The sequence below is a fragment of the Pelecanus crispus genome, chromosome 5 (genome assembly GCF_030463565.1).
Source record: "Pelecanus crispus isolate bPelCri1 chromosome 5, bPelCri1.pri, whole genome shotgun sequence".
Lineage (NCBI taxonomy): Eukaryota > Metazoa > Chordata > Aves > Pelecaniformes > Pelecanidae > Pelecanus > Pelecanus crispus.
This window is the reverse complement of record NC_134647.1, coordinates 66,329,295-66,342,878: the sequence shown is the minus strand read 5'-3', so window position 1 is coordinate 66,342,878 and position 13,584 is coordinate 66,329,295. Positions and strand designations below refer to the sequence as shown.

Sequence of the window (13,584 nt, the reverse complement as noted above, 5' to 3'; positions counted from 1 at the left end):
AAACAAAGCAAAAAATGGAACTCCCCCCCCCTTTTTTTTTTTTTTTTTTTTAAATACAAGCCCTTGCGGCCTCGCAGACGCTGGGCAAGCCCTGCCACCGCGGCAAGCAGCCGGCAGGCCGGCGCCGCACAGGAGGGGACAGATGGCCGGTGCTGCGCCCGGCAGCAATGTCGGGATGGAGGCGATGGGCGCCCGCGGCCACTCCACCCGTTTTGCTGCAACCAAGGGGCAGGAGTATCCATGAGGGGGATGCATGGCTTGTGCTCTGTGACTATAAAATAAAACAAAAATAAAAATGCCCCACTCGCCACCGAGGAACCACGTCCCAGCGGGATGATGGGGACCACGGTCCACTCCTCTAGGAGAATAAAAGCCCATTTTGAATGCACACAAGCAGGGAGCCCCAAATATTGCAGCTTGCTGGGATAACAGGGAGGCCTGTGAGCAATAAGAAAAAGAAAAAAAAAGGAGCAAGGCAATGCACAGGCAGCACAAGGGGAAAAAAAAAAAAAAAAAAAAAGGAGGGAGGGGAGAAAGAGGCATGGAAACGAGGAGAAAATGTGGAGCGGCATAAATCAGGCGTGCAGGGGGAGCGGAGCCAGGGAGGCACGGCAGCACGTGCTGCGTTCCAAGCGCGCGGGCAGCACTCGCAGCCGGCTCCTGCCCGGCAGGGTGAGCACCGGGAAGCAAACCAGCCTCGTGCCCCAGGGAAAGGGGCTCCCACCCCACCAGGTGCTAATCTGGCGTGGGGTATTGGCTCTCCTACCCAACACACCATCATTGTTCCCTCCATCCAAATCTCTTTGGAAAAGAAAAAGCCTCCACTGGCACTGGTGCAAATGATGCTCGATGGCAAAAATTTAGGGGAACCCCCTTTTTGCATCCCCCTTCCCACCCTCGGGTCAGGGTGGGGACAGCAAGTGCAACAATTCCTGCTGAATTCCCCTCAAATGAGGGCAGCAAGATGGGAACTTGCTCCCAAAGCCACCGTCTTCACACCAGCCCGCTCCAAAATCATTACAAAGAGAGGTGCAAGGGTCCATGCAAACCCAGCCCCGCTTTGCTCTGGGGCTGCGGCGACACGGGCTCACAGCCAGGCCACCATGCCAAGGGGCTGCCGCCTGCTCCGGTCCTGCCCTCTGACCTCGCCCCCGCACCGGCACCCCTGCACCTTGCCAACTGGCTGGCGGGAGAAACTTAATTAGCCATGTCCGTCAACCCCAAACATCTGTAACCAGCAAAATTTACAACCAGAAATAAAGAGGAGTGACCTTCGCGGTGTTGAAAGACAGTTGGGTTCTTGTATTACAACGGCGGGGACAGGCAAAATTCATTATCTCTAATAGCCATCCTTACAACCAGATTAAACACAAAGGCAGCAATTCCATATTCCCTGAACCGCCACCGTCCCCATCGCGGGCGGAGAGGAGATCCCCTCTGCTGCAGCGCCACTCACACAAACCCCATCGCTGCAAATTCAGCTGATGTTTATGCATGCAGCAATCTCCATCCCTCCTACCCGGGAAAGACAATACCCCACCCCACCAGCCTGGGGACACCCAGCTGGTGTCACATCCCTCCTGGCTCCTTCTCTGGGCAGCACCAGGGAGATGCTCAGCTCCCCTGCGAGCAACCCTGGGGTACCAGCGGCAAGCTGCGCTCCACGCCAGGGACGCTGCGGTGGTACCCACTGCAGATGTTTGCTCACAGGATGCAAGGGAAAAACACCTGGTTTCCAGCACACAATCAAACAGAGCCCGACTCTCCAGAAATAATCATCGTCATGTCCCAGTGCATGTATGTTCCTGAGCACAAGGGCTTTTGTCCTGAAGATGCAGCCAAGGCTTCCACCTCTGGCTGTGAGACGCATGCAGTGCCAATCACTGGCCGGGGAGCGAGAGCCTGTTATTTTCATCAGAGGATGTTCTCCAGGGGGACCTTCAGCTGCCAGCTAGGAGAAACAAGCCACTGGAGAAAACTTGAGCCTCCTAATGGCTTTTTCTTCACCAGCCCCGGCCCTGACAGCAGCACGAGGGCAGCTCCTTCTGCAGAAGATGAGCACCAGCGAGGCCAGCTGGCTTCTCCCAGCAGCAACAAGTCAAACTGCTTGGAAAACACTTAAGGTGGGGGGGGAAGCTTCAAATGGACCAGGCGGATGGTGCACCATGCTGGAGCAACAGTAAAAGTTAAAATTAATTAGCTGGCAGGATGACAAAGAAGCCATTGTGCAGCACGGTGGAGCAATCCAAGTACAAAGGCTTTATATAAGTCCTGCTGAAAACTCCTTGATGACTGCAGGTAAGGACGGACAAGCTGTCAGGACATGCCACGACATCCTGAAGGGCTCCGGGACAAGCAAGTAAATGTGCTTTTAACGATGAAATGAGCCCTGGGAGCCGCAGCCTGGACCTTCTCTCCAGAGGAGACTGGCAAAGGTATGAAGCACCTGGGCGTTATCGGTGCTGCGATGCCCAGGATAAAACAAGCCAGCCGGTTTGGTTTTTTTCATGGAAAATAGCCCTCAAGCTGCGCTGAGGATGCCCATATGCAACACGGACCAACATCTGCTCCCTTGTAAGCTCCCACCTCCATCCCCAGCCATACCCCACCAAGCACAACCCTGCCGAAAGCCCCCCTGATGAGACCAGGCATTCTGAAGCGTGGTTGCCCCTGCCTCAAACCAGACCCCAACAGGGTCTTACAAAACCAGGCCCCACCTCCCAGTTCACACCTTCCAGACAAAGACCCCAACAGCCAACGGGGCTCCATCACCAACAAGCAGACCCGGGCTCTGCTCCTCAAGGAGGACCGTGCCCCCTCCCAGAGCTGCTGGGGATGCAGAAGGGGAGGCAAAAGGGGCTGAAGCTGCAATGGAGAGTCACCCCGACGCTGCTACGAGCCGCGACCCACCCCCCACCTTCACCTCCCCGCAGGCAGATGGGCGGTGGTGCAGGGGAGGCCGGGTGTGATTTACAACCCACCAGCTGCACGGTTCTCCTGCAGAAGGTAGCCGAGGGGGAGGGAAGCACCTCTTCCTCCTCACTGCAAGCATCGCTCCAGGGCAGGGGGATGTGGGGGCTCAAGCAGCCCCTGCGCCCCACCGGCTGCCCTTAACCCAACGGGTCTCCCCCCAAGAAACAGGGACAAGCACCCAGCGAGGGCCGGGCAGAGCAGAAGGGCAAGGAGGATGCTCTGCCAGGCTCTGGCAGGGGAGCGGAGCCAAGTGCGATGCTGCAGCCTTATCTGCCCACCCCAAACCAGGGCGCGCTGCGAGGAAGCGCCCTGCCCCCTTCCTCAGTGTGCGCTGCCTTTTTTTCCACTTAAAAAACCCCAAAACAAACCAAGCTCCCAGCTCCTCCCCAGCCCAGAAGCTGAGCTGCAAGGCGCAGCTCAGGGCAGGCAACAGCTCCCTGCCTGCCCGGGGGGGCAGAGCCAGGCACCGCTAGCTGCCCATGGGGGTGATGCAGGGGCTTTTCCCCTTACAGCTGCCAGAAATGAATAAATAAGCAAAGCCAAGGCTTGGGACACCCTCACAGCAAGCCTGTTTTGGGAGGAAAGGGGACGCCAGGCAGCCACTCACCTCGCCAGGCAGCCCGGGTGATATGGCAGCTGCACAGGTGGGAGCTGGGGCAGGAAGGGGACGCAGGAGAAAAGCCACATCAGGTAGGAAGGACTGGCTCCGGGCTGGAATGCCTGCTGGGAACACCACGGGATGCTGGCACCCCAGCCATGCCAGGCAGGTCACACTCACCAGCGAGTCAGAGCCACTGCAGTGCATCCTCTGCTTTGGTTTGTAAATGAAAAAGATCCCAATTATAGGTGCGAGCTCAGCCCTGTGAGGTTTTAAGAAACCAGCCCAAATCCAGGGAAAATGGGAGGGAAAAACCCCCACCCCAGACACTGTCTGAGGCAGGCAGGAGGGGCAGCGAGAGCTCATTTTCACTACAGAAAGCCACTGCACCCCGGGAGGAGAGGCGCTGGATCAAATGTTCAAGGGTTGATGCAGAAACATTAAGAAAAAAAAAAATTAAAAAGAAAATGTTAGCTTAAGACACAGCCAGAGGTCTTCCTTTGGACTTTATCTTGAGGCAGCAGGCTGCAGCGGCGCTGCCTCGCACATGGATGGACAGATGGACCCCGCAGCCTCCCACCCAGCCCAGGGAACGGGAACACAGACGTGGAAGTCACCTTGCTAAAAGCCAATGGTCATGGTGGCAATGACCATGAAGGAGGAAGAGTAAGGCAGGTGGGAGAGTGCTTGATGGCCGGGCATGAAGCACTGCTCTGCCCCGCTGCCCCAACCACGCACCAAATACATAGGCACATGCCCCTATATTTATCCATGTCCATATGTGTATCTTAATTCTGCATATTGCATAGATATAATTGCATATATACACAGACATGTATATGTATATTTTGCTTAATTCTGACATTAACAGCCTCCATGCACACAGCATTAAACTCAGGCAGGAGAGTGGGCATTTCTCCTCTTCTCCAAAAAACCATATGATTTAAATGCAGAAAGCTGAGACAAAAGAAAAGCTGGCCTTACCGCAGGGGGAGCTGCGCCCCACCCATACCCAAACCTTACCCAAAGCCTCCCGGGTGACCTTCTCCCCCAAGCTGGGTGCAGGGGATGGCTGTCACCACTGCAGGATGCAGGGATGGGAACAAGGAGGTGGCAGGGGGTAGGGGGGGCAGCTGGGTCCCACCACGCGTGGGAAGCAGTGCCCACAAACAGCCACCCTGTATTTTGGAAATCCCCCCCAATTGCACAGCTGTAGCTTTGAACTCAGCTCCTGGCACTTGTGGCCACAAGCAGGAGTTTTGAGAGAGAAAAAAAAAAAGAAAAGAAAAGAAAAAAAAACCCAAAGCGAGGTAGAGGCGAGGTATTTGTTTACTTGCAAAGAGCCGTTCTTGCTCCCCACCAGCCCAGAGGAAAGCACCGCTTCCGCCCTGCCGAGCCCCCCAGCCCTGGGCAGGGGGTCTTCCCTTGGGGCTCTGCCAGCGTCAGGATGTGGAGGGAGAAGCTGCTGGGAAATAAGAGGGGATGTGCTTGTGGTCAGGGCTGAGCAGAAGCCTCAGTGGGAGTTTCATAACCTGACTCGCAAGTGGGATGTTGGTGAGGCAGCCAGCACGATGCTCACGGGGATACAGCCCGCTCCGTGGTCCCCACGGGCAGCGCGGGGCAGAGCCCTGACACCAGCTGGGCTGGGATGCACCGGGACAGGCATGAGGTGCTCCAGGCACTGCACCTCTCCCTCTGCCATCCCCTCTGTTTACATGGATCTCAAGGTAATACAGGACCAAACGCTGCAGCAGCTCCCCCAGCTCCTCTCTAAAGCACCCCCGCCAGCAAGGGTTTTGCACAGCCCAGTGCCATTTTGGTGGTGCTGGCTCTGCTGCAGGGGCATGCATGGTGAAAGGAGAGAAAGACCCGGAGCCCCCCGCCCGCTGCCCAGGACCGGCTCCGGCAGCTGTTTCCAATAGACCTAGGGACGGCTTTACATGAGAAAAATAGGGAACAAAAGGTAGGAGAAAATCCAAGTTTCCAAGGTAAGGAAGGAAATGATCAGAACAGGAAAGCCTCACTCATACCCAATACGCGGCGTCCTGACCTAATGAACCTCCCCACTGCCCGCCCCAGGGGCACGGGGAGCCCCCCACGCCTCGCCGCCGGCCAGCCTCCCCAGCACGGCAGGGCAGCTCGGGCCCCTCGCCCTCTTTGTTCCTCCGGAGGGACCCCGGAAAGCAGGGGCGGGCAGGGCTGCGAGCTTTGTGCTCGCCCAGAGCCCAGCATCTGCCGGGGGCGGCTGCTCCCCCCGCAGCCCACTGCGCCGGCGGCGGGTCCCCTCGCCGGCCTCACCGCACTCGCCCACGTGGCCATGGCTCCGCCGGGGCAAACAATGGGATGGCGCGGGCTGCCGCGCTTGCCACGCAAGGCCGCCTTCCTCCTCCTCCTCTTCCTCCCCCCCACCGCAGGCTTCGCCTGCTACCAGGAGCTGGCACCTCTCGAGCACCGGAGGGGATTAAAAAAAAAAAAAAAAAAATTACAAAAAACCCACAGAAAATAAAAAAGACTCAAATCTGCCTCACTGCTGCAGATCGGTTCGTGCAAGGTGACAGCACGCTGCCCCACGCGCACAGAGACACGCAATGGGGACAGCAGAGCGGGACCTCCCCAGGCAGCACCCAGACACCCACCCCAGTACCCAGGGGTGCAGGGGGTCCCTGCCCTCCCACCATCAGCCAGGACTGAAGAAATCCTCCCTCTCCTCCCCTCCCACCCCCGGCTTTTCAGGAGAAACCCCTCCCAGATTGGAGCAGGAGAAACTTTGCATCTTCACACCATTTGTTGACATAAATCCATCCCCTGCCTTACTTTTGCAGAGGCACTCGGGGTGGGGTGGAGGGGGGGGAACGTCTGTTTCCATTTGAAACTGTCAAAATTAGCATTCAGTAATTAAAAATCACACCCTTTCTCTTAATAACCTAACCAGCATGATACAATCAGGTTGTGCCAACTCTTTAATCTAATTGACTAATTACAGATTTTAATTTAGTCAGTTACTGAACAACTGTTGACAATTTGTTTTCATTAGGGACAGAACAGGATAAATATTTAGGCTCCCCAGTCAAAGACTAAGACATAAGCTCTGGGCTCTGACCTCCGGTTTCACACCAGCGGCTTCTCCATCGGCATCATCCGTGAAAAGGTGCCGCTCCGAAACACCCTGGTCCCACTGCTGGGCAGCGGGAAGTGCAGCAGCAGAGGTTGCTCCATCACGACAGCTGATATTGTTTAAAATATAAAATTAAACTAATCCAGCTTTGCACGGCGCCCTAGTAAAAGCAGGGCTTAAGGGACACTCAGGCTTGCAGGCGGGATGAGCACACCAGTACCCTAAACTGGCAGGGCAGGCTGAGCCCAGTGCACTGCTGGGAGAGGGAATTTCTGGGTTGTTTTTTTTTGTTTTGTTTTAGGTTTGGTGGGTTTGGGTTTTTGTTGGTTTTTTTTTTTTTTTTAAAAAGTGATGTGGAGTTTTGCAGCTGCTCCTGGCAGCCTGCCACTCCCAAAGGAAACTCCTCTCTCCGGTTACCTACTGGGGAACCCTGTCCCTGCAGAGCAGAGCTGGATGGAGCCCAGATGGAGCACAGTCCCGCACAGAGACAGGACGGAGTGGCACACGCCACCGGCCGAGTCCCATGCCCAGGGTTCCGGTGATGCCCGCGGGACTCCCAGGGACCACGCAAAGCTGTTCCCAACCCCTGTCCCTGCGATGCACCAAGTGTGCCCCAAAAATACCTGCTCTCCTATGCAATATTTCTAATACACTGGCTGCAAAGAGCACACTGCAGAGGCACTCATGGACCATCACCACTGCAGAGGCACTCATGGACAGCCACCACCACCACGCATGCCAGTCCCACACCCACCCCATGCAGCCGTAGGTGCTTGGAGCAAGAGTCACAGCCTTTACTGGTCCTGGAGGAAGAAGACAGCTTGGCACAGGAGAAGCGGCAGTCAGACCAAACCCCTCACGCATGCAGAGCATCTCCACCTGAGAGGGGTCCCATGAGGCCATCTCGTTTGCCGAGGTGCCACGCCGTGAGGTGGCCACACAGACCCTGGGGAGCAGAACGTGCTGTGACAACAAGGAGATGCCCCGCTGCAGCCCGGGGACGCCCAGGCAGCGATGCTGGGACAGGGTGTCTGTCCCACAGCCAGCTGGAGCGCGACGGGCAGATCCAGCTGAAAAGCGCTATTTCCCACACCTCATCTCCAAAGCATGGCTGGGAGGGCACTTACAGTGGGGAAATGGCTGGGTTTGGGGTTCACACTCCAGTGCCTGGGTGACACCCCCAGCCTGTACTGCCAATGGGCCAAACCATTCCAGCCCCTTGGGTTTCACCATGTTCCCCACTGAGCAAAGTCTTGCACGCTAACGCCAGCAAGCCCGGATACTATATCCGTCCATCTCCAGGGGCTTCAGAAACCCCCTCACAGAGATCTCAATCCAAGGGGAACTGTCTTAGACGGTGGGGAAAAAGGAGAAGGCCTGGTTGTCCCCAGCCAGGATAGGAAGGCATGAGCCCCAAGCACACCATCTTCTCCCAGACCAGCTGACACCTTTCCAGCAGCCGCCCCCACTGCAGCAGAGCATCCTTCCAGACCGAAGTTTGGAAAGCTGCTGCAGTTCTTTCTAAGTTTAAAAAAAACAAAACAAAACCCCACAACAACCAACAAAAAACAATGCTTTGCATTAATGGCAAGTTGAAGCCACTGCTCCATAGATCTTGCACTGCAAAGAAAACATAATTTCAAATGATCCCAAGTGTGGGTCCTTCTTAGGGGGGAGCAGAGGAGGGAAAGGATGAAGTCAAAATCTCCGGCAGCCAAAGGCTACCCTGCCATTTTTCTCTCCTGCACATTGATGCTCTGAGCTGGCCGTGCAGGCAGAGCAATACCACAAAAAGTATGTAGCAACAGTCAACTAGATTTAAGTTCATTTTCTGTAGCTTGAGGCCAAAATCGACTGAAGTGGTTCTGGTGATCAAGTTTTCTGCAATTCGCCTTTCTATGTATTAGCTCTTTGACAGAAATTCACTGCGGTATTTAAACTGGCAGTCATCACCGCTAACTCAAATTGTATTGGCTTTCATGGCGTTGAAATGCTCAACTGCGACCAGCCATCGGCCAATTCCCAGATAACACGGTGGCTGAAATCCCCTGTCATGCCGAGCGATCCCGTTGCAAGCTCACTAGCTCCAGGAGCACACCGTAACGCCAGCACACTCACCACGGGGCTTTGCCTGGTGGAGGAGCCCAAATCAACGGCTACGGGTTGAGTTTTAGGAGTTGATGGATGCACGTGGTGCTTTTAACTTGGAGAAACTCCTTCGACACGGGTGGGAGAGGCTGACTAATAACCCTCCAACCAGCACAGCTCGTAAGCTGCGGTAACAGTCAGACTGACAGCCAAGCCGTTCCTCCCGCCTGCGCCTGGTGAATCCCCACTCCCATCACCCCTGTCCCAACAAGCACCCTTCTACCGAGTCCCAGCAGCCTTTTATCCCAGCTTAGGTGAAAAACTTCAGGGGGAAGGTAAAAAGTAGTGTCCCTCAGCCATGGCAAGAGCCCGCGGCTTTCAAGAGTCCCTTCCCCCCCCCCCCCCCTCAAAACGAGGGGTGGGATTTCTCCTTTTTTTTCTCTCCTCACTAAAAAGAGTTCAATATTAAAAACTGGAGTGGGAAATTGGTGATTTGTCCTACTGCTCCTAACAGTTTTCATACAGTTACACTGGGAAATGAAAGTGGAAATGATGCAGCATGCAAATTCCACCATTAGTACCCTGTTAAGAGATGCACCACTCCCCCTCCCGAAGACATGTCTCCTGGACGAGCACCCCTCCGGCACTGGCTATGGGAAGGCGATGTGCCAAACCCCACCTGGCCCAGCACCACTGCGCTGCTCCCGGAGCATCCCCCTGTTTTGTATTCAGAGCAGCACGGGACCGTCTTTGGGTAAATAAATACCATTATTTTGGGCAAACACCAAGCTGGCCGCGCAGCCATTGGCACTGGCCAAGTGTAAATATGATGCTCTACCAATCTGGGCCAAGGCTTACATCGGAGTATTTTTAACCACAACTACTGTATGAAGTGATTTGTGACTCCCTGGTCCAGCCCCATTCGGGGCTTGTACCCTCTTTTAGCTGCTACGCACTGGCTGATGGGTTGTGGGGTTTGGTGCTTGACAGAAACCTGCATTTTGGCTCTGGCACCCATCGGTGAGGCCTGCCGCCGTGCTCACCGGCACCATGCCCTGGCACGGAGACTGGTGAGAAACAAGGTGCTATTCACACTCCCCTGGTTATCATTTGGCTCTTTGGTCAATATTTAAGTTTTGACCAAGTATGTCCCTCGCCCTGTAAAGTACACGTCATGCCAGGAGAACACTGCTCCTCAGACAGGGAGCGCACCATGAGCATCTGCCACCAGCCACACCGGGGAGGAGAAGCACAACCCACGTTTTGAGGCGAAAACACGCCCGGGGAAACCAAACCAGTGCCACCAAGCCAAGGCATTGGGGAGTGAAAATCTTTGTATAAGTCTTTGCAATAAAACCCAAAAGGTAAAGCACTTGGGGCTGTTACAAAACTGCATTACACTGAGAATTAAAAACAACCAGGATTGTGTCTATTTACTGCAAGCTTAAAGCAACATGTATTACAGAAGTTTATGCGAATCAACTAATGCACTCAGGCCTATTGTTAGAATTATTACCAAGCCAAAAAAAAAAAAAAAAGATTAATTTCTTTACACTAAATCTTCAGACACGATGAGGAGACTGCTGTGAATGGAGCATTACCATGTCTTGGTTGCTAATGCCATCTTCACCTGCGGCTTTGCCGCCGGAAGATCTACCTTTGCCTTGCTCCTGATGAGCCTGCTGCCCCAACCGGGCTCCAAAAAAACCCCAGAATTTGGCCCAAAACGCCCAAGAAGTGAGCAGCTGCCCACGCCAAGCACTGGCGGATGTGCCGCTGGTTGTCAGCTCTGACCCTCGGTTCAGGAGTTCACCATCTTAATCCGACCCAGTAAAAACAAGCAATGCAGAGAGTGGCCGTGGGGAGGGATGGACGGACAGACAGACAAACCCCCACCTAGCAAATACCCAGACCTGCTTCCCCCATGCCCCAGCGGGACAGGCATCTTTCCACCCGGGGCAGAGAGGAGAGGCAGCTGCTCAGCAGCCCGGCGCTGCCCGTGCCCCAGGGCGACCGCTGCGTCCAGCGCCGGCATGCAGGAGCACCGCGGAGGTCCCTGAGACGCTCGCCCGGCACTGCCTGCCGGCAAACCCTCGCGCATCCCAACCCAGGCATGTCGAGGCAACGACAAACTTGGGAAGGGAGGAAAAATGGTTTCCATACCATAGGCTCCCTGGAGCAGACAAAACCAGCTCGTGCTACAGGGTTTAAACTCACTTGACTGGGGTCCAAGCCCGCAGCCAGGTGACTAATCCTTTGATGCAAATTCCTCCCGACGCTGCAGATACGGGCGACGCACGCGGGACGGGAGCGGGCAGCCCACCCATCGCCCACCAGAGCCGACATGCCGCGCGCCCTCGCCAGGAGGTGTCTTTTTGGGAGGCACCTCTGCCTCGGCATCCTGCCCCAGGAGCGTCATCCCTGGGTCACGCAAACACCTCTGCGGAGAACAACCCAAAATACCGATAGACGAGATGCACACCGTCAACCAAGGGGGGCCTGCAACACCACCTTAACGAGCAAACACCTCTGCCTTGCTGGTTTCGAGGGAGGACTTGGACAATCAAGGAAGTCCCCAGCCTTGCCAAAGGCAGGGAGATATTCACTGAGGCATTCGACGGCATTTTGGGGAATTCCCCCTCCCCCCCCACCACCACAATCCAACCCCTGCCCACCCTTCGAGATGTCCTCAGCATGAAATATCTCGCCATCGATCCTCTAGTAAATGCTTTGCTGTCCATTGCTATGCAAAACTGCTTAATTCTACCAGTAGCCTGAATGCCTTTAAGTGCTTAAGATAAGTATCTGAGCTAATTTACATAATTGCAACATTATGAAATACTGTTCAGTCAAATCAGAACATTGTTGGTTAAAAAAAACACGCTTTTGCCAGTCGGTTACGTTGGCTCTCCGTGCGCCGGAGAAGCCGGAGCTCCCCAACGCTGTAATTACCGCGAGGATTAGAAACTTGTTACTCACGTAGTCATGAAAAGCTTTCGCTTCACTCGAATGTTCACAAGTGTCTCGCCTTTCGGGAGCTGCGCAGTAAAGGTCCCAAAACACGCTGCGTGGCGGAGAAAGTCGGGAGAGGAGGCAGTTACTCGTCGGGGCTCGCGCACCGAGACGGGGGGTCATCAGAGGTGAGCGGCTTCCCACCCCGCCGGGCCCGCCGTCGGCGAGGGGACCTCGGCCGGATCCGGCCGCGCATCCCAGCTCGACGCCACTCGGACTTTTGGAAGCGCCTGCCCCGGTGCTGCTGCCCCCAGGACGGGAGACGTCGGGCACTTTAAGAGGCAAAACCAGCCTTTAAGGGGTAACGGCCACGGCACTGCGGGGACCTCTCCAGCCCTCGCAGCAGCGCTGCCGCCTCGCCCTGCCTTCCCCAATGGCCCCACCGCAACTCGCTCTCTCCGGCCGTCCCCGGCGGCTTCCCGGCCCCGCTGCCGCCCAGGGCCGTGCGGCCTGCCCGCCGGCCCGCCGCCTCCGAGCCCGCCGCCGCCCGCCCGCTCCCGCGGGTGGCTCCGCCGCCCCGCCGCGCCTCGACGCCCTGCGGGCAGCGGGAGCCAGGAGCCGGGGCGGCCCGGGGCTCGGCGAGAGCCCCACGGCGCGGCCGCTGCTGACTCACGCCGCCGCCGGGGCTCTACCCCGTGGGGCCGCGCTCCGCCGGGGCCACCCCCCCGGGGCCGCCGGGCAGCCTGAGCGCTCCCACCCGCGACGGGGCAGCGTGGGGTGCTCCCCCCCCTCCCCCGCCCCCGGCACTTACCACCACCAGGAGTGCAGGAAGCCGGGGGGCTCGCCCAGCGTGATGTTCTTCTCCCACCGGATCTGCGGGCGAGAGGAAGGCGGGGGTGGGAGGGGGTGGTGGTGGTGGTGGGTGGGGGGTGGTCACGAGTGGGCGTGGGCCCCCACGCGCGGCGACCCCCCGGCGCCGCCGCCGCCCCGCGCAAGATGGAGGGCGGGCGTGCGTGCGGCGGCGCACAAAGGGCGCGGGGGGCGGCGGGGCTCACCTCGGACAGGAAGGTCTGCGCCGACTTCTGGGCGCCGACGTGCAGCAGGTACTCGTAGACGTACAGCGCCAGCCTGCAACAGCCGAGCGGCGGGTCGGCGGCGGGGGGGCGGGAGAGGAGGAGGAGCCCCCCCCCCCGCCCCGCACAAAGCCGCCCCGCCGCCGCCCCGCTCCGTTCCCCCCCCCCCCCCCCCTCCCGCCGCCGCGCTTACTTCTCCCGCGCCTGTCCGTCCGAGGGCACCGCCGAGCCCTTCCCTTTGGCGAACATGGTCCGCGCCGAGAAGGGGGGCGGCCGTCGCCGCCGCTGGGAGCCGCTCTGCCCGCCGCTGAGGGAGCGCCGGGGGCTGTCAGAGCGCCGGCCGCCGCCGCGCCCCCATCGCCCCGCCGCCGCCGCTCGCTGCGCCCGCCGCGCCGCTGGCCGCGCACCCGAACGTGGCCGCGCCGGGCACCGCCCCCCCCGCCGACGGGCGCTCGTCCCCGCCAATCACCGGCGAGCAGGGGCGGGGCCGACCCGCGCCACGCCTCCCTCCGGAGGCGGCGGGCGGCCTCCCGCGGCGGGGAAGGAGGGAGGGCGAGCGGCGACGCGCGGTCCTAGCGTCCCGCCGCCTCAGCTGGCAGGCGGCGTGGCTCCCTCAGCGCGGCGCCGCGCCGTGGCCCTTTAAGGCGCCGGGCCGCGGCGCGCAGCGCCCGCTGATTGGTGGGCGCCGCGGAGACCTCGGAAGGGGGGCCTTGAAACCGCCCGCCGGGCGGCGAAGGGGAGGAGGGGGGAGCGCGTCGGTGCGCCCGGGCGGGCGCTGCCTCTGG

General features: G+C 58.2%; 1 protein-coding gene across 18 annotated transcripts in view; it reads right to left on the bottom strand.

The window, feature by feature from the left end:
* The window catches only part of SSBP3 (single stranded DNA binding protein 3), a 53,250-nt gene extending 40,200 nt beyond the window's left edge, over positions 1–13,050 (bottom strand). For 15 of the 18 annotated variants that reach the window (XM_075711720.1, XM_075711721.1, XM_075711723.1 and 12 more), the window contains exons 1-4: positions 12,993–13,050; positions 12,782–12,854; positions 12,538–12,599; positions 11,754–11,838 (exon numbers count right to left, since the gene is read on the bottom strand). In XM_075711720.1, the coding sequence (XP_075567835.1) occupies positions 11,754–11,838; positions 12,538–12,599; positions 12,782–12,854; positions 12,993–13,048 (276 nt within the window). In that variant the 5' untranslated portion in view covers positions 13,049–13,050. The remainder of the gene's footprint in view (positions 1–11,753; positions 11,839–12,537; positions 12,600–12,781; positions 12,855–12,992) is intronic. The other 3 variants (XM_075711734.1, XM_075711738.1, XM_075711727.1) reach the window with 2 other exon arrangements.
* Positions 13,051–13,584: the final 534 nt, after the last annotated feature.